Genomic DNA, 21,868 nt, shown 5'->3' with positions numbered 1-21,868 from the left:
ACATCAATATTTTACTGCTCTACCTCCTAGTTCTTGATCTCATCACGGCTATTCCATTCACCTTCTGAAGGTGTGGGTGAAGTCCTCATCTTTTCTTATTTGCAGAGGTTAGCTAATTGTCTCCCTGCCTGCAGTCTTCATCCTGAAAATCCACCCTGCCCAACAGCCCATCCCCCAGAACCAACAGATTTTTTTAAAAGGCAAAATTGATTAGGTTGCTCTCCTCCCAATTTTTAAAGGGCTCCTCCAGCATCCACAGGTCTTTCACATCCTGACCCAGCCCACACCTGCTTCATCACCCTCCACCAGGTACCTCTAGCAGCGGAGACTCCAATCCCACAGACACTTACAAGGTCCCCAAACCCAACTGTTTAATGCCCAGAACACCCTTCCCATCGTTAATCAACAATCCTTTCTTCTGGATGGAAACCGTCCCTACACTCCCCACTTTCCCCACCCCCGACCTCCCTGATCAGCCCCTCCTCTGGGACATCAGCCCTGTCCCTGTGGTTTGTAATGGTTTCCTTTCATGGCTCTCTCCCTTTAGAGGAAAAAAAAGGTCTTTATTCATCTTTGTACCTTCAGCACCTGGATTATGTCTTTCTCAACAAATACACACTGTATAAATCACAAGGGATGAAAGTGGAGTCTCTTCCACCATTTTCAGAATTTGTGCTAAGTTATAAGGGGGTGACTTGTTTCAAACCTATAAACCCATTAGTGTTTGAAATTAGATCAAAAGTCACTTGTATCAAATTTAATATTAGCACCAAACTAGCTTTTTCCTTTCATTATGAGCTATTTTTAGTTGCCCTATTTAATGAAACAGGCTGTACAAACAGGAATGGAGTTTCAGATGTCTATCTTCGAATGAATCTTTCCTACTTCCCAAACAGATCTTTCAGCTGCTCTTATTCATCCCAGCATCTTACACAATGAGGTGCTCAACAAATATTTATTATGTTAACTACTAGAAGACCCTCCTGAAGCAACATGGAGCTTTTCCTGCCTACCCTGCTTCCTTTGCAAGCAGTTTTAAACTCTGTCCTTCACTTCCTCACAGCGTCCACTGGAAAGTGCAGACGGGTTCTCTGCGCCCCCATTGCCAGCTCCCCCGCACCGTCCTTCCATTCTCTTATGGAGTCCTTTCTTCCCCCAGGGTTTCTTCCTTCATTCGCTAGACCATTACTGGTCTGCAGCAATATGCTGGCAGTGTGCCAGGCACTGGAAAAGTAAAGGCCTGGAATGACCAGAAGTCACTGCCCCAAGCTCGTTCACGCACATCTTCATACCTCATCTTCAAATGCTTTTGGCTCTCCCAGGTCTCGCCATTGCCATTTGCTGCCAGATCAATCCTTTCATTCAGCCAGGACAAAAGTACACATTTTGGAATCTCCCTCTGAATTCCCCCAAACTGACAACATCCTGGGTGACTGCAACATTCGAAAGGACAACCTTGGCCTCACAGTTCCTTGGGCGTCTGCTCCAGCTGCCTGCCCCTGTGACTGGCCCTGGACACCATCACGCCTTAAGCTCTGGGATCCCACTCTGGGAAAACAGCCTCTGAACTGCTCACCTGTCTCACTTGTTTGCCCTTCAAACACACGGGGAACCCTAGGCTCATGTGCACACACTGAGAGACAAGCCGGGTCTGATACCTGGGCCCCTGCCTGCAGGGGGCTCCCTACCTCGGCAGCCTGCCTGACGGCCGCTCCACCCACAGGCTTGTCACCACCGTCTTCATTGTTGTGCGCAGACCTGACACTTGCCACTTTCAGTCCTTAGCACTTCCACACTTAATCCCTGTTATTCTCTTCCTCCACCCTTCTTCCCTACATTTGTCTTTTCTTCTGCTGTCTTCACTCAAATTCTGACCCAGTCAATCAACAAGACCCTTACTCTTCTCAAGCATAAATGAATCATTTATTCATTCATTCATTCAGCATTAGCTGAATTTGAGCTCCCTCGATGTGTCAGGTACTGTTCTTGGTGCTGGGGATACAACAGTAAACAAGAGCCATGAGCAAAGGAGCTGGACAATAGATACAAAGAACACAAAGGTCAGACAAGTCCTACTGTTAACTGCTTTGAAGAAAATTAAGGGCAAGGAAGACTGGGCAGTGGGAAGGGCAGTGAGAAATGCTATTTATACAAGATACAGAAGGCCTTTTAGATAAGGTGGTATGTGGACAGAAACCTAAAGAAGGCAAGGGAGCAAAGCACGCCCGTGAAGGGGCAAGGCACTCCGGTCCAGGTAACAGCAGTGCAGAGACCCTGTGGTGGGGACAGTCTGGAGTATGTGGGGCCAGCGTGCGTGAGTGAAGTAGACAGAGCAGGAGGAGAGTGGGGGGAAATAAGGTCAGAGAAGAAATGCAGAGTCCGGTCATGTTGGTCACCATGAAGGCATTAGCTTTTATTCTGAGTGACATAGGATGCCACCCAAGGGTTTTCAACAGAAAAGTAACAATCTCACTTGTGTTTTTAAAGGAGAATTCTGGCTGCTGTGCTGAGCACAGAGGGAAAGAGGGCTCGGGGGGAGCAGGAAGAGTAAACAGAAAGTGCCTGCAGTACTGAGGATGAGACGTGGATGCCTTGGGCCACAGTGGTGAGAAGCTGTGGACTCCTGTCTATTGTGGAGGCAGATCCCCCAAGATCTGCTCCTGAAAGGGACGTGTGTCATGAAATAGAAAGTCAGAGATGGCTACAAAATGTTTTACCTGAGGACACTAGAATTCACAAATACAATATTTCATTATCAAAATCTAAAGCATATACACTACTGCAGGTGGCTCTTGGCCCTCAGAGAGCTTTGGTTATTTAAGCCTTTGAGCCAGTGCAGCTGTCTACAGACTCAAGGAAAGGTTGTCTGCAGGTAGCCAAAGACTGTTATAGATCACAACCTCTTTTACTGCACTTAGTCTGTTTTTCCTTCTTAAACACCTTCAATAACTTTCATAATGTTTAAGTAGGCAATGAATTAAAATCCATGCTTTAATTAGAATGTATGGTATTTTATTTAACTGCATGATTTTACCTTTATTTTCAGCTCTAGCAAACATGAATGTCCACATGTTTCCAAGCAGAATGGGAATGAAATGAACATAACATACCTCTTCCTCCACGGTGGCAGGACCTTTTGATCTCAGGCGAAGTGTCCCCCTTCCAGTACCCATTTTCCCTGCTGACGACTTTCCAGCATTTGACCTCGGCTCTATTTCTATAAACATACAATGATGGGAAACGACATGCAATTAAAGAATTCCAACAGAATGCTATAAAAGCTAATGTAGTTTCCACCACAAAACTATGTATAATTATTGTAGAGATTTGAAAAGTATGCCTTCTTATAGAATTGCTCAAAACAAAATAAATTCACCTGCCACCCATTATTCTCATATGGGAGTCTCAGTGAGAGGTCTGGCTACAAAAAGAAAAGGGAAATATGCAAAATGCATACATGGGAAGATGAAGTTATAAGGAATAAAAAATAAAACTGGGCTTTATCATAAGAAAGAGGTGCACATGGCAGGAAAGCAGAGGCAGAAGTCTAGCTGTACTTCATCAAGGTCATGACGAAGGGAGAGTCACGTCTTGACAGAATAAAGGGACAGAGGCACTATTGTTTGAGTACCTACTTTCTGCTTGAGGATCTCTATACAAAATCCTGTTTAATACTCATGCCAAATATAAGGCAAGTTACAGCCCTCATTTTACAGAAAAGGAAATTGAAATCAGTAAGGAGCAGAGCTAGGATTCAAATCCAAGTCTTGTGATCCCAAGGTCTGTATGCTTTCCCCAGTGACACTCCAGTACCATACCTCTTGCAAGCACAAGGGATAAATTCAGAGGTGACACACTGAGAGAAGCAGGGTTCTAAAGAGGCTGGGAACAGTTTCTAAGAAAGGAATTCTCAGAAGGCAGTGAAGAGAACAGGGAGCAAGAGTTCATGGGAAGCCACTGCTTCCCTTACACTTGTCCTGTCTCCTTTATTTCTGTTTCTCCGATGCCCCGGGAGGCACCCCACATCCCCCACATCGAGCAATGACATAAATGATGAAAGGGTAGAGTGAGGGAGACCGAGGATAACTCCGAGGGCATGCCCTATAGAGGCCACTCCAGTAACTCACTGCCCAGTGGGAATGTAGACCCTGCACAGCCAAACCTACTTTCTGCAAAGAAACTGAATACTTAGAACTTTTCATGAATCTTCTTATTTTTTAAGTTTTGGCAATTAGGTCAAACATTTAAAACACCATATTGGCAAAAAATGAGAGATCTGTGGATCAGATTCTACTCATAGGCTACCAACCCATAACTTCTACAAATATCCTGCCCTTGACCGAGAGAACATGGCAGCAGTCTGAGGTGAGGATGGAGGTGGGGATGGGGCTGCACCAGGAACTGGAGATAACTGAATTCAGTGAGGAACCATGGGGCAGGCTGCCATGTGAAGGAGGTAGTGAGGTCTGTACAAAGCTCTCAAGACACAGACATCAAGTGGCCTGCTCAAAAGCATTCTTACTTAGAATCTAGAATAATTCCCATCTTCAACAAGTACCGTCTTACTATTGGGAACCTACTCCAAAGCAGTTAAGGATTTTACATATTAATTTTACCCTGCATTTGGGGACATAGCATAAAACATAAGTTTTCCTGAGAATGAAATAATTTAAAATTATCATGCAATAATTAATTTCCCTAAGCAAAACCCTGTAACCGGTGGTTGATGATGTTAACATTCATCATGCTGACCAGACACCATCTCCGGAGACTAGGACTGTAGCAGGAAGCCTAGAGCATTTGCCCTGCCAGTAGCAACTGTGCCCTGTCTGAGGAAAAATGGATCAACAGCAGCAAGATGTTCAACACAGAGTTTCCAAACAAGTGCCCAAAGAAAAAGATGAGGTCAGTCTGTCATAAGATTGTCCAGGATTCTGCACTGCCCAGCAATGTATTCCCAGGTCTGAGTTATGCATAGATCTACAGTGGTCAAGGGAGATGCAGCCTAATGATACTCACCTTCAAGACAGACAGCCTCACGTCCCCTTTCTCCCACAACACACACACACCACCGCACTGTGATTTCACCAAGTAATGTACCTGCTGTGATTTGTATTCCCATATAAATCTCCTACAGGGTGGAAAATGAACTGCTCAGTGGGAAATGTGTTCTGGTCTACCACTACATACTCACTTCTAACTGTAAAGTTATATATGGACATTCCAACCTACTAACAAGGCTCTTAAGGTTTTCATGAGCATGCCATAACCCTGAAAAATTGAACGACTCTGGACACTGCAAAAAAATAAGAGGTTTCTGGGGTTTACAAAGCTAAGGACTCAGACTCTGGATCGAGGAAACCTCATGAAGGGATTGTCATCATGCTTGAGAAGTCAGCCAGGCTGTCTAGATGATGTCTCTGTCTTACCTTGCTTTTACATGCAACACCATTAGCTAGAGGGAAAACTGTTTGTGCAGAGTGGAAGTTTTGTGTTTTTAATAAGCTTCACTTTTTAAAGCACTTTTAGATTCATAGCAAAATCGAGAATACAGATTTCCCAAATACCTCTTGCCCCCCACACACGCATAGCCTCCCCCATTACCAACATCCCCCACTAGAGCTGTACATTTGCTACAATCAATGAACCACACCAACACATCAAAGGACCTGAAGGCCATAGTTCACATTAGGCTTCACTCTTGGTGTTGTCCATTCTACAGGTTTGGACAAACGTGCAATGATATGTAATTGCCATCACAGTGTCATACAGAATAGTTTCATTGTTCTAAAACTCTTCTGTGCTCTGCCTAATTCAACCCAGGTTTTTTGGGGGTTTTTTGTCATTACTGTGTTTGTCAAGCCATCTTCTCCAGCAGAGTGATCTCAAAACTAACCACTTGGTGGCACCAGAAGTTCAATTTTAAGTTCTGGCTTGGCCAGGACTCCAGAGAGGCAGTTTTTAGGGCTAAGGAAACAGAAGCCATGTTTCTCCACAATCCTTTGACTCAGAGACATAAATCAAACAGTTTATACACGAAAACTAGGTGGATGATCCTATTCACCCACAGAGAGAATAAAAATGTCCTATTTTTGTAAATGTTTTAAAGATTGAAAATTTTTTTTAGTCTGGCCTACTTTTGGGGTGCCGGCCTGTCTAAACATGCCTAACTAGCCAGGCCAAGCACTAAATCAGTCACTTTCCATTAATTTGCATGAGGCCTCTCTGGGGACTGAATGATGGGAGGGAGGCAGTTCACACCACAGACCCTCCTAATTGGCCTGCAGCCAGCTGGATTCACTGGATTCAAGGGTGTTAACTCCAGTGCAGCATAGTGACCCGCCTGCCTGGGCAGGCCTTGGGGCACAGGACGCAAGCGTACAGCTGCTCCCACAACTGAGCTGGACATCACCAGGATGCAGTCACGTTTGTTCCCAAAGCCTTCTGTGGCAATTGTATCTGCTATTCTAATTAGATAATTTAATTTAAAAGTACATAAGCTGATGAAGTAAGTGTGAAACCAGGACTTATTGCTAGGAAAACTAGGCTAACTGCTTTGGAAAGACTCCATAAGGGTAAGTTGCAAAAAAAAATAGGTGTAAGCAAAATGATGCTAAGAGATTAGGTAAAATATCTTTAAACAGAAAGTATTTCGGGTCTGGTTTTTAAAAGTAAAACAGAACCCAGAGATATGCATTAAGGTTGTGATAAGAATTCACAATCACAGAACTCCCGTTTTTGTCCTCTACCCAGAGAAAGGGCGTTTTATGTCAAAAAAAGAAAAAAGTAGTGGAAGAATATATGTTTTAAAATACAATGTTTACATGCACCATGTCATTCTTCATGTACCCCCATTTTAAATCACATTTTCAATAAATAGACCGACTTCTCTGCTGTATCATGAAGGTCAGGTGGGGAGGTGGGGAGAGGGAGAAGGCAGAAAGATTTATCTCTAGTCCCAGCCTGAACCCTAGAGAAAGAGGGGCTGACAGACGCTAAAGCCCTGTTTTCAGGAGGAGCACGTGCAACATGGCTTAGAGGAAGGCTGGGCATTCCCCCCACTTCTGCACAGAATGAGGTCTTCTGGTCCCACGAGAGCCCTAGTTGCCCTGGAGTACACAGCCTCACTTTCATAGCAGGGGCAGAGCCATGATTTCAATGGAAGGCAGACAAGATGGACACAGCTGTATCCACCAGTTGCTCTGTGAACAAGAGGTGGACTTTAGAATCAGAGAATCTTGAGTTAAACCCCAGCTCCTCCACTTTCAAATTGTGTGAGCTTGAGAATAAGTCCTTATTTGTTAAATGAGAGTAACACCTAAATACAGTTTTTTTTCAAGCATTCAAAGATGCTAATATATGAAAGGTGCTTAGCCCATTGGCCAGGCTCATACCGTAGAGTGCAGCTGCCGTTTGCTTCTGCTGGTACAGTTGAATCTGCTCTTCCCACCCCCTCTACGTTAAAACTATTTGCACTGGTTTTCTGAGAACCAGGCAAAGATCTCTCTTCAAATATTCAGAAAATTGTCACTTAACATACAAAGGTCTCTTTTTTTATTCTATTTTATCTTTTCTGTGACATTACAATATTCCCCCTTCAATTTATAGGAGGGTAGACAGATGACCCTCCCGTTGCTCTACTCAGATTCTCCAAAGTGGCTGAGTTTAATCCCAGCACCTCATACAGGCACTCAGCGGTGTGGAGCCCTCCCGTATCCAGCTCACTGGACCCCCCAACCCAACCTAAAGCATCCCATTAGAACTACATGACACCACATGAGCAAGTGACCAGACAAATCATACCAGAAAAGGAAACATACAGCCCCCTCCCCTAGCCACCCACGTAGGATGAACCAGGCTATATCACCAAATTCACTAATCCATTTCTGTAATTTCCATCTCTGGAGTTACACAGCATCAAGAGAAACATCAAAATAGTAGCCAGTTGGCACCTCAGACAGGACTTTGCTCAATTTGTATACCAATGACCCTCAACATCACAGGCCCAGAAATGCTTTACCTTCAGTGTTCCCAGAGCTGACCTGAATCTCAGGGACTGGTTCACACTAACCAAAAGGAACAGATGTCATCACTTCAATTTATGTGCTCACAGGGAGGGATGGTGTCAAAGGTCCAAGCAGGCTCTCGCGTTTTACCCTCATGAGCCTGAAACTTCCTAGAGAAAGTGACATCCAAGCAGAGACCCAGCCATCAAGGACTAAGACAGAAGAAAGGCCTGGGTCTTTATCCAGCTGGGTCTTTACATTTAAAACACACTTACCAGTTACACTCAGTGTTTATGTACGTATCAGCCACACCCCACATGAAACAACTTGACTTTTCATTTATCTTTTCCCACAGAACGTTTGTGGTAAATGCCGAACCAACGTCTGGTTAGACAGAAGGGCCGGACACACTATGACTTTAAAAAATGATTAAGTGGTAAGTCCTACCCCCAAAATGTACCATTATGAGCACTTTAAACCTTTGCCAAAAAATACAAGAGAGTGCCTCTGTCAGACAAAATGCAAAACATCTAAAACTGAACTTTTCCCCTTGACTTTTCAACTAAACAGTTTCTACATTCCAACTGCCTCATTTCCAGTTACCATTTTTAATCACGCGCTCCAAGGACAGAAATCTTAGAAGTGACATTCACTTCCTCTGAACCTCCTCTCCTCTCTCCTTTCACTGAGCAACATCAGGGCACCTCCTACCCCATTCCTGCCTGGACAGTATTAATCAGGCTTCTTTCTTTCCTTCAAATTCCCACCGCTGCCCCTAATCCCAGCCCTCAGCATTTACTCGCAGACTGCTGCAGCGGCCCCCTACATGGCTTCTCCCCTAATCACGCAGAGCCAGCTGCATTTCTTTTCTGGGCTTACTTCCCAAAACCTATTATATCATGCCATTCTTCAGTTCTAATACCTAAGTGATTCCTTGTTATCCTCAAAATCAAGTTCAGGTTCTCCACCTAGTTTTCAGACTCTTCTTGATATGAGGCAGAGCTGCTCCATGGCCTGACTTGCTGCAATCCCTACAAGACTAGGTTCTTCACTGTCCTGAACACTTCCGGCAGGAAACCCTGTTTGTCTGTACTTCCCTTTCCAACTGCCAAGGCCAAGTTCTAGTATAATCTTCTCTAGGGATCTTTCTCACCTAGTCTAGCCTACTCATGACTTCCTTTCTCTCAAAAACAATTTACATTTCTGTAGGTTTTAAATTTTTCCTTCACAATTCCGGAGGAAGAAATGTCAGATTGAATCTGATTTTGAGCCCCCAACTCCACAGGTTTGGTGAGAAACTGAGCTTTGATTTTGCTTCCTAAGTCTCTCTCCCCCTGCAGGACCAAGAGGGCTGATGTCGTGCTCTGTCCAACACAGACCCTACTCTGAAGCTCTATGCCCAGGTCATCATATCTACTTGCAGGCCAAGGTCAGGGCACAGACTGCAAAGCCACAGCTCTTACAGCTGTGCTATCCCTATGCAGCTCTATCAGGCGTCCTGTCACCTCTCACGGGCAGTTAGAAAGAAATGGAATACTGGTCCCTCACACTGGTAGGACCTACCATAAACTATCTGGCCAATGGCTTTCTCTTCAGGGAAGTCCCTTCCCAAATGTACCATATCTCCCAGTCCCCATCACTCTCTAAGCCTTAGAACACCTTTCACTCACAGGCAGATTAGCTCTCCATCATAGCTGGCATTATATTCTAAAAAGGCAGTAACATAACATTAAGAACAGCAGCCTCAGGAGCAAACACAGCTAGAGGACTACACTTGCATGTACCGCCCTCCACTGAGAGACCAAAGTGAGGTTTTAGCCACCCAAAACTTCAGTTTACTTATCTGAAAAACCCTCTCAGGGATGACACAAGAGCTAATGCCACTACTACTATATAATAGTAACAGTCCTAACAGGAATGACTTACAGTCATGTAACACTATGTGCCAAGCACTATTCTAAGTGCTTTACATTTATTAACCCACTCATCCTCACAATATTTTATGGATAAGTAATCAGGCATAGAGGAGGTAAGTAACCAAAACCACATAGGTAATAAGCAGCAGAGATAGCAATTAAACCCAGCAGTTTAGCTAACAGTCTATGCTCTTAACCACTACACTACGTTTCTAATAAGCATTCAATAAATGGCAGCTATTACTGCTTTTAATAGAATTACTTGATTCTTAATGGATCTGCCCCTCCTTGTAAACTGTAAGCTTCCTGAGGTCAGCAAGCATAATGCCTCATCCATTCTGGAGGCTCACTGAATGGGTTAAGATTAAATGATTTCCTACATAGAAAACACTTAGAAAAGTGATAGCAGCTACTTCAACAATATACTGACATATTTCATTATTTAATAAGAGATGTGATATCATTTGTCCTTCTAGAATCTGGCCCAGTGTCAGAGTTCTCAACAAATACTTGCTAGTCACCAACTTACCCACATTGTTTTTCCTGTCTCACCCCTTATTTCTAAAATTATTCCTTAAAGGAAAGGCTACACCTTCATAGTAATACTTTCACTGAACATTTGTTATGAGCCAGGAATTTTTTTTGTATGTTTAATCATTTAATTCTCATAATGGCCCAATGCAATAATTAGCATCTTCATTTTTTATATGGAGAAACCAAGGCACAGAAAGTTTAAGTAACTCAACCAATGTCACATTAACACAAGGCCCGTACGTGAGGGTCCACGTACTTAACTCCTCGCCTTTGTTTCCCCTTTATAACTTTTCATACTCCCTGATACAGTTTGTAGAAGTTAGTACACATGGAAAAGTACCAAATTGTTTGCCTGTTGAAACTTTTTCACTAGAAAGCATGAAAAATAGACACTTCAAGTGCTTAAAAAAATACTTTATCTAAAATGCCATATAAAACTTAAAAGCCAGTTTCTCTCTTAATATCAAACAGACTTAGTCTTTGAAAATGAGTACATCAGTGAAGCTGAATCATGAAGATGAGGTCCGAGTTTTCCAGCTGTGAATGACTCAAAGGACTCAGACGTACTTCACATACTGAACATCCTATTCTGATGGGCACATAGCACAGAATTGAAGCCTCTAAAAGAAGATAACCCAGATCTGTTACAAAAATCTAACCCCCAAAAAGACTATCAACTCTTTAAGTGATAAGCTTTCTCTTTCAACTCCCTTTCTGATTTTGAAACACTTCACAGAAACATTTTCAGGGCTTCTTCCACAAACCTTTTTCTGAAAAGGACAATTGCAAATTAAAGAAACTCGCCAGAATAAATGAAGTAGAAACACATCTAAGTAAAACTAAACTGAAGCCTTATAGAGTAAAAAGTCATTTTTCTGCAATTAAAAGGCCTCGTAAGAAACAAACCAGTTGAACTTGTCTGTCCTAGCACCACTTATATGGAAGAGCAGATTTTCATAGTTTTGTGAAAGTCTAAGTTTACAGGGCAATCACTGCAGAGCTGAGCTCATTGAAGAGACATGTTCCTTTTCACTGGCAAAAGGGGAAAGGAAGTGAGCAATGACCTAAGAAAAATACCACTAGAGACATTCCAGCCGATACTTGATAAGGGCTGGGAAGGCTGCCATCAACTCATGGCTACAAGAAAGAAAACTTGGGTCAGAAAGCAGCCGACCAGGAGAAACCATGTTAGGTATGGGAAAGAAAACTATACATTTTTAACAAGAGAAAGCCATTTAAATCAGTGGCTTTCAAATGTTTTTGTACTGTAGTCAAGTGAGAAATATACATATCATGACTCATAAATATACACAAATGTTTATATAAAACTAACATACATACATACATACATATATATATATATATATATATATATATGAAACAACATAACTGAAACAATACTTATCCTTACGAGGCACAAAGCACTATGACATTTCCAATTCTATTCTATTTTGTGTTCTACTTTACTTTGTGTTCTAAACACACTTGAGATCCACTGGATGAAAAAAAGTGATTTAAACTCTAATCAGCCTTTATTTTTCCCTCAGAGCCCCACAGCCAATTTAGGGAAGCTGCGATGAAGCATCTAGTCTTGGGACAAGTGACTTGATGTTGAGTGCTTGGGAAAAGGCAACATCTGGCCTTTCCCCACTATACTGGCTCCTCCTCTCTCGACTCCTTAAATGCTGGGTACCCCCACAGCTCTGTGTCAGGTCTTTTTTCTCATACTACTGAGTCATCTGACTATGCATAAACCCTATTCCCAATTCTCAATACCTATCTACCTTTTACACATTTCCAATTGAATTTGCACAGATTTCAAACTCATCAGGTCGGAAATTGTACTATAAATACAATCTCTCTTCTCTAGCTCCTTACCCAAATGTTTTTATTTTCCAGTAGTCCTCATCTCAAATAATGATAACACACTGAATCCCCTACCCAAGCCACAAATCTACGTGACCATTTGCAAGTTCTTTTCTTTTACCTCTACATCCAATGGGTTATTATTTCTACCCTCCTAATATTCAGTGGTATGCAGGCAAATGTTTAACATTTGTTTAAAAATTAAATGTTTAACAGTGCCAAGCTTTAAAGAAGCCCTGACTCGCAGCACTTACCTAATCTGTGATGAAAATAACCCACTGGAGTCAACCAATGTGATGTCACTGCACATGGAGTTGGAAGAGATGTGCACAAATGACTCCGGCGCACCAGTCTGTTCCTCAGAACCATTTATCTCCATGCCTACAGGTACTGCCTTAATACAGGATTTCATCCTCTCTCTCCTTGACCTATACAATAGAATCTTTATGGATTTTCCTGACCTCATAGTGCACCCCTTCATCTGACATGGTCTCCAAAATCTCTTTCTAAAATCCATCTCATCATATTACTTCCCTGCCTCAACTTCTTTGGTTCTCCACTGTCCACTCTATCTTCATATATAAGGCCCTAGATTATTTGTTTCCTATGGACTCTTGAGCTTCATCTCTTACCATACAACCACCCATATCCCCTATTTCAATCGCACATACACTCCATACCCTTGCACCTTGGCTTGTTTTATTCCTACTCCCTAAGTTAATCTTCCCCAATTTGTTCACTCAGCATACCTCTTTACAGAATTCAGCTCAATCTCTTCTCCCAGGAAGCTTTTCCTGAACTCCTTAGGTAGACTTGATATCTCCCACTTTCATACCTCCAGTACATTTTAGCACTTCTAACACCCTTTATTGAATGTCTTTTAATGTCCACCTCCTCCTGCTAGACAGTAGTTTCCTGAAGGCTGGATATGCCAAGCAGATAGTACAGAAATAGAGTACAATAGACTCTAAAGAAACAGTGACTATTATTATCCCAGCAAGTAGCACTCTAAGACCAGTTTATAGTAGCTGCTCAAACATCTGCCCAAGGCCAGAGGACCATTAAGATACCCAACCTGTACCTTCTAGATTGCTAGGGAGCCCAAGCTCTACTGCCATAGTCTAACAACTTGCATTATAAATGTTTTTCATTTTTCACCTATTGGCCTCATGTTCATCTCCTAGGGCTGCCGTAACAAAGGACCATCTGGCTTAAACAGAAGAAATGTATTTTCTCATCATTCTGGGTGCTATCAGCCTGAGATGAAGCTGTCGGCAGGCTTACTCTCTTCCGAGGCATCTCTCCTTGACTTGCAGATGTCTTCACATGCACGTGGCACCCCCTGCTACGTGTACCCATGTTCAAATTTCTTCTTCTAGTAAGTAAGAGAGTCATATCGGGTCAGGGCCCACCCTAATGACCTAATTTTAACTTAATTTCTTAATACTTAATATAACTTAACTCCTTAATATTTTAATTAAAGACCCTATCTCCAAATACAGTCACACTCTGAGGTCCTGGAGATTAGGACTTCCACATAGGAATTTCAGGGGAACACAGTTCTGTCCCTACCAGCCTTCTACTAGACTCTGAGCGCTTCAAAAGACAGGAACTATAGCTTAGCCTTCTTTCTTCGTTCTTCTGTGCCTAGTGAAGTACCCGAAACAGCAGATTCTCAATAAATTATTTGTGGGATACATAAGTGAAGGACCTTCCCAATAGTCCAAATCTGGATTGTAGTCCCTTCCAAATCTGGTGGCCAGCACCAAGGAGCACGGGGCTTCACCCTTTCCCTGAAAGAAAGTGTGATGCTATCGTGCTCTCTAGATAGTCCGCTGCCAAAGCACCATGTATACAGCACCAACCACTGAGCAGAAAACTGTAATCCTTAAGACCAGACACCCAAAGCCAGCTCACAATACCCTGCCCTCTCCAGATGCATGCTGGCACACCCTCACTGACAGCATCATGCATGGCTAGAGGCAGATTCAAAGTCAAGAGAAAACCAACATCACTCTGCCTAAAGAACAAGGTGTAGCAGCTTGGGAGAAATGGGAAAATGGACATCTGCTACATTTTTCCTACCCAAAAGGAAACTTCACCCTCACTGTTGTGTGTGACTTTGGTAGGCCTATCAGCCACACAGCCAGGCTACCCCACAAGCAAGATGGGCATGTGACCTATCACTTCCTCCTTCTGCCCCAGGAATTTGAATCCTGAGTGGAATAACATTAAGATAGGGAATAATTAGAGGGAGTCAACTAAGCCAGTGTCATGAAACGTTCTTGTCCACACATCCCTGAAACGGCCTTACTTTCTGACCTTTGCCAAGGCTTGTTCACCACTGTCTTTGCTTCTGAGAACTGCCTGATAGTCTTCCCCCAAAAAACACTTTTTCATTAAATTAGAAAGTTTATTCTGTAGCTCTCAATCAACAGATCGTGGCATATAATGGCTCCTAGAAGTGCAATGTAGCTAGTAGTGGACCTACAATATGGGAATGGGAGCAGGCAGTGAGGATTCCCCTACCCATGGCTGAGAAGTTGTGCTCATCATCCTTGTTAAGCCACTGCAGGGCAGCCAACCATACTACTTCTTCTCATTTTGGGGGACACATTCCACATGCCTCCCCAGGCTGAATCTTTAGGGAAGTTTGTAGGAAAATATCAAAATATTGCAGTCTATAACTGTGTCTGACAGCTTTTGGTAAAATCCTAGAAATAACTCTGCTCCAGCCAAGATGGCCTATCTGAATACAAAGAAGAGAAAATTCTGCCTCAGCTAAACTGGACTTTTTCTCCTGGTAGGAATTCAAGATGACAGAGAGTCAGGTCACTATGAAGGAGTTTGAAGTCTGAAGCGATGCACCCGTGACAATGCTAGATGACACAGGAAGGAAGGAAGGAAACACAGCAAAAGAGAAGACTGGGACCAAGAGAACCAGGAAAAGCCTGACTCCCCCAAGTACCTCCTGATCTTACTCACCCTGCCAAAAGGCCAAGTGCCAGGAAGAAGCCAGAGGATGAGAAACAAATTTTCATTGCCTTTATCTCAGAGGCAAAAGCCAAGCAACAAGATCAAGGGCTAACAGATAGCCAGCGCAGGAAGGCCTAATTCCAAGAGCTAAAGCCCCAGGCTCAGGCCCAGAGTCAAGGACCAAAGTGGAAAGTCCCTACAGACCAGCAAATTTAAGTTCAGTCGAGTTGAGATAAACTGCCATAGAAACCTTGGAAAACAAAAACATACTCCTGCACCAAAATCAATTTCCACATGTCCTAACCCACAGCACGACCAGAATTTGGGATGCTGAAATAATATACCCCCACAAGGAAAATCCTCCCCAACGTCCTTCTCAAATGTGTCCACAGAATTCATGAAGCCACAGAGAACAGGTACAGCAGCCAGGCATATACGGCAGGCAGTACATTAATCATCTACACGTTGTCTCAGATACTGAAGGGAAAAACCATGAAGGAATAATAGGTGAATACCAGGACTTTGTTAACATCCAACACTAATACCAACCTAGCATCGAAGTTAAGGTATATCAGCAACTTTCTATAAAGATACAGACACCATTAGACTTAGATACAGACAACACGAAAAAATAGGAAAAGATTAACTCTGGAAAATAGATTATGTGGTGGAGGTAAATGTAGAAAGAAATTATAGTCCTTGAGTTGTACTAAGAGAATAACTTTGATTTACAAGGAGTCTAAATCTATCTCAAACTGCCTACATCCTATCAATTTATATCCTGAGATGGCTGGGAAGTTGGTTAGCAAACAAGGCCTTTTCAAAAGGGGCTGCTGGGTAGACACCTGAGTGCTACCCGCCTTCTTCTATGACAAGTGGGTTCAGATGCTGCGATGCACCCTGGCAATCACAGTGTCTACAGCACTGGGCCCTCCAAAAGCAGCTTGTCATAAGGAATCCTTTTCTCACATCTGTGAAACTTGTCTCCCACAAGTAATACAACCTAGACCATATTTCTATTAAATGGCACAGAATCACTGGGAAGCAGAGCAAAACTTCCATTTCTGTATGGCTAGGATCTATCACTTACTTGCTAAAGGAAGGGAAATATAATTCCCCACACCCACTGCATTCTCCCATCATTTTCATTAACTGCTCTGAGAAAATAGCCAGAGACAAATTATAAAGAATTTTTATATTCTGTAGGCAAACAAAAGTATGTCAGGTGAATGGGGTCATCAATGAGTAAGGCCAGGCCTAGAATGATTCTGCTGAATATATTTTAACACTGATGGACACTGGGCCATCATTTGGCTTATGGAAATAGTGCTGGGTAGGGAGAAGCTGGCACATGTTCCTGCAGATGAAATGGCCTGCGGGTGTTGAACAACAGTTGGAACACAGCTGCCATGGCTAAAATCAAGCAAGTACAGATGTCACACCAAAGTGGAAGTAATTTCATACCATTCCATGCAGCCAAATTTGAAATGCCAATGGAAGAAAAAAGTATTTTAATAGACTAGGTAACTATTTTAAACACCAATTCTGTGCATAACTAAAGTTTTTGCTGTTGAGATTCACATGTTAGAGGGCTCAAGGAGAACTTCAACGGCTCAGCAAGGTGAGTGCAATACAATGTGCCATGTTAGTTTGGAACAGCCCTGAAGTCAAAGTCACTGGACCTTATTAGACTTTGTAATTCCAAATATAGTTTAGAAAGTGACCTTCCAGGCAATTTTTTTTCTGTCAATAGTTTCTGCCCTTATAAGTAGTGCTATCATTTTCTGTGTTCTCAACTGATACACTAAAAGCACATGGTACCACATGTCAGGACTTATTTCCCCTAGAAAGATAAGCTGGGGAAGGGAACATTTCTCTCTCTCTCTCACCCATTCATTCACACACCAACTTACCAAATGCCTTCTTAGGTTCTATTAACTTCAAAGTAAAGCATTCTTCTTTTTTTAAGTCTTTTAACTTCTTAGCAACATCATAGTGACGCCACCCGACAATATTTTCTCCATTTATGGATTCAATGTGATCCCCCACACAGACTGTTTTAACTGAGTCAATTGTGCTACCATCTTTAATTCTCTGAAATTAAATTAAAGATAACACACAATATAAAACATAGTTGTGTAACATTACTTTTCATGCTGAGACATAATTTATAAAACACTGACATATTAACAATGTAGTTTAATGCTCACTTGAAGATGGAAGACTAGGCAACAAAGGACCTCTTACCTCACTCAGAACTCACCTCCATCAGTCACCACCCTCCTCTGAGAAGTGTGGCAGACACCCCCGACTACTTCCCCAAGACTAGGTGAGGAACCACTCTCGCACTTCTCCGGTACTTTCTGCAACATTTGCTGAACTCTAAGATCAGCACTTTACATTCGCCACCTCATTTAATTCTAACAATCATAATGAGAGTCTCATATCATAGATCAGGAAAACTGAGGATGGAGGAGATTAAGTAACTGGCCAAGTTCAAAATACTATCAGCAATTGTTTGTTGACCTCTCATTTTCCATTACTAAACTGTAATATCTTTTGGGACAGAGATGGTCTTATTCACCACTACATGCCCTGGGCCTAACACAGTGCCTACAGAGAAAAGTCCCTCTGTAAATGATAGTTGAATCATATCAACACTAGACCCATTACATAAGACTAACACTTGAGCTTTTTTTACTGGCTGTATTTTTTTTTTTTTTTTAATCTGGCTGTATTTTTTAAACCTTCGTTACAAATGCAATGATTCAAGAATTGGTACAACCTTAGCTAAGAACATTAGTAACTAATAAGAGACAGGCATGGTTGCCATTGGGAAAGCCAGCAAGAGTGACTTCATACTATCACTTTTTATTTATATTTTTTAGGTGATGAAAAATCAGGACCCAAGGGGTAACTTCAAATGGGCCTTTCTTAAACCCGTCTTACCTCTATATAATAAATCTGTAGTGCAGAGTCTCCAAATGGGGTCTAAGACAGCACTAAGAATTTCTGAGAGGACTTCAGGGACAAGACCTGCAGAAAACTCTGCACAAGTAACAGCCCTGCAAAAATGGTCTAAGCTCTTCCACAGTAGTAAGTTCTGGACAGTAGTGAGGAATGGGGCAATAAGAAGGCCACAGTCTGCCTCAGGAGTCCAATCCTTCACGGGAATGGAAGCACAGAAATACTATGGCTGGATACTATTGTATAATAAAAGTGTGTATATATATATTCCCCACTTTTGCCGAGTGGAGGAATAACATCTTCTGAATCAGCAGGATGATTATGGTGTCTTCTTTTAAGATCTCATGTATCTCAGGATCTCCATAATATTATTATCAGAAAGAAAATTGTAACTTGGAAAGATTGGGCATTTCTAGTTCTTAAATTTTATTACTATATACAAAACCCACAATAATTCCCCCGCCCCTAAATTTTAAGAACATTGCTATGTTCATTGTTAAGAGCAACTGTTAATAAGCTTTACGCAAATGAAACAATGCCAATTCCAACAGAGCTCACGATTTACCATTACAAATAGTACACTATAAAGCAACCAGAAATTTCATAACCTGACATTGTTTTATTGTAAGTCCACATTAGCATTATAAGATAATAGAAGGGTAACCACAAAACACCACTCAGTACAACCAGAGTTTCTGAACTGTCAGAGAAAAACAAGCAAGACTAAACAAAAACTGGAAGCTAAAGAAAACTGAATCTCTATTAAGTATTCTATTATCTAAGCAATCTGAAGTCATTAAAGAATGTAAAAATCTATAACTCTTGATTTTTGTTCTAATTTATCTCTTAGTACCTTCTGAACCTATTTTTTTTAATCAACTCTATCATACAAATATTCTTACCAGATATTTTTAGTTTTTTAAACTTACTGTTTCAATTTTATTAAAAATAAGCATTATATAAAGTTTAATGCAAGACTTTAAAGACATGTAGGCCTCCTACCCATAAACTAAAGGTCAGAGTAACAGAAATCTAGGTTCACCAGGGACTTTGAGTAGCCACAGAGGTTACCAGAGTGTGCCCAGAGGGAGAAAGGGCAGTTACCAGAAATCACAGCGGGCAGCAAGGTGGGAGCCTACGTAGGCAAGAGAAAAGTCAAAGTGTATGTAATCATCAGCAGATAAGGACCTGGGATGAACAGACAGGAAAAATCAATATAAGAAACTTGGAGAAGAGTACCGTAAGGTGAACAAGATAGAGAAGTAAAGCGGGGGATATCAATTATATATTTAGTAGGTTACCTGAGCCTTGCCTCCTAAATGTGTAGAATAATGAGGGAGCAATTGACACAAGTTTCTGAAATCTAGTATACTTTGATAATTATACCATAATTTGATAGAGATTAATAATATTGCTAAAAGTGTTACTCAGACACAAAGGACTAGGAAGAAAAAAAGGGGCATTAATTCCATATTTATATTTACTGAGTCACTTAGTATCTTTCAATATAACATTCAGAATTTTGTTTCATCTGGCTTTAAATTAAAGTTTGATACTGCAAAAGGCAGAAAAGACAAATATTTTTTGGAAGACAGGATTCACAACATTATTGAACTTAGAGGTTCCCAACCATTTCAGACTATTATTATAGTATCTTCCATTATTTCATCTCCAATTATACAACTCTGTTTTTTCATCACAGACATCAGCAGAATTTTAGGGCAGCATCCTACCCTCCTCAAAGTCTCAAGCATCATATTCAAGGTTGTCGGAGCTGTGTGCTCTGCCATCACAGTCAGCAACCTTGAGATCTGTGCTGCTAACTTTCCCAACACTGTCTTCAAACCTTGTTCATAATAACAGAGTAACATTTGTATAAAAATTGCAAATAGGTATTTCATTTAGTCCTCACAACAAGCCTGATTCCATTACCGAAGGAAGAAATCAAGGTTCAATGATTATAATGCCTTGAACAAAATAACACAGCAGATGATGGAATTGGGTTCCAAACAAAGACTGTATGATCCTAAATTATGACAAAGCCTAAAATTTTTTACCATCTGGTCCTTTAAATAAATTTTGGCAACTCCAGTCTTAAACTCTTCTAGGAATTTATAGGTTTTGTTATGAGTATACTCTGAATTTTCTTATTAAGTTATTTACATACTCTTGTTCTAGGGGATTTTGAGACTTGGATAGTAAAATCATGAATGTTTAAGTCTGTTGTCTTTTAATCTGAAAAGTTTCATCTGTGAGAACCATGCAGTACTGTTTATTTCAACAAATCAAAAAAATAAAAAAAACACAATTCACCCATCTCTCCCATGCCTGACATTCACCACTCTGTTCTCTGTATCTATGAGATTGCTTTTTTATATATGCATATTTATACATGCACACTCACATGTGTGTATATGTTTTTTTGTTATACCAGGAACAAAAATGCTATAGAAGACATTTGGGCAACTGATAAAACTGCACTATGAACATTAGATTTAAAGTTTTTTATCAATGTTAGATTTTCTGAATTCCATAATTGTACTGTAGTTGTATGTATGAGAATATCCTCATTCTTTGTAACTACGTTCTGAAATATTAAGGGTAAAGGGGCATAAGATACACAATTTTGCATATTTTTTTGCAAATGGTTCAAGAAAAATTGCATTTATTTATATATATACATACGTGTGTGCATGAGCGAACAACACATTAAATGTGACACATAGTATAAGTTGGTGATTTGTGCAATGGGTACTATGGACGGTCTCTGAATTATTATTATAATCTTTCAGCAAGTTTGAAGTTATCTCTCACCCAAATTTTTTTTAGTCATATTAACCATGTATACACTATGGTATTAATTTCTCTTCTAAGTGGAATTATGTTGGCAGTTTGGCTTACGGTCCACTTTCTCTTTGTCACATTCTCTGTCTAGTGACTAGTGACTAGTACTCTGAGGCAGGCACATACTCAATGAGGCATTAAAAAAAAAAAAAACAGGACAAGTGCTGAACATTAGAGACTAAGACCTAAAAAATCCTCACATGTTTGCAAAACTTCCAGCCCTTCCCTGCTGACATTAGAAAGGCACTGCTGCTTGTGCCTCATGTCCTGAGCTTCCCCGAGATAATCCCACATGACTTTCCCAACTCAAGGATTTTCCATTTGGTCACTCTCTCAACCTTCAGCTCAGTCATATCTTTTGCAGAGCTAAAAATAGCCATTCTAACAAGTGGGAAGTTAAATAAAGTACTATTTACAGTTAAGAAGATAACTTCCTAAGACTGTTTTTTTAATGATGACAATGCATCAGCAAATCAAGGATCTGGACAAAATAAAGGCATGTAACATGCTCTACTGCATGAAGTTTATAACTGATTCTTAGCTCAGTGGATAGGAATGCTAGCTCTGGAGTCGGATCTCTCAGATACAAATCCTAAAAGTGTCCAGCTGCATTAACTTTGGGCAAGCCACTTAACCTTCCTGATCCCGTTTCTACATCTGCAAAATGAGGTTGGTAATAGTGCCCACCCACAGATGAAGCTCACAAGCATGAGGTTGAGCAAAAGAAACCAGGAAAAAAAAAAAAAAGAGTACATATGA

At 41.2% G+C, this 21,868-nt stretch overlaps 1 protein-coding gene across 3 annotated transcripts in view; it reads right to left on the bottom strand.

Moving 5' to 3' along the window:
- The window catches only part of GIPC2 (GIPC PDZ domain containing family member 2), a 72,830-nt gene that overhangs the window by 24,866 nt on the left and 26,096 nt on the right, over window positions 1–21,868 (bottom strand). For all 3 annotated transcript variants that reach the window (XM_073234174.1, XM_073234173.1, XM_073234175.1), the window contains 2 exons: window positions 17,212–17,392; window positions 3,111–3,217 (listed from right to left, as the gene is read on the bottom strand). In XM_073234174.1, coding sequence (XP_073090275.1) covers window positions 3,111–3,217; window positions 17,212–17,392 — 288 coding nt within the window. The remainder of the gene's footprint in view (window positions 1–3,110; window positions 3,218–17,211; window positions 17,393–21,868) is intronic.

This window comes from Manis javanica, chromosome 4 (genome assembly GCF_040802235.1).
Source record: "Manis javanica isolate MJ-LG chromosome 4, MJ_LKY, whole genome shotgun sequence".
Lineage (NCBI taxonomy): Eukaryota > Metazoa > Chordata > Mammalia > Pholidota > Manidae > Manis > Manis javanica.
Note: the sequence above shows the minus strand (reverse complement) of the source record. Positions and strands in the feature narration are given on the sequence as shown.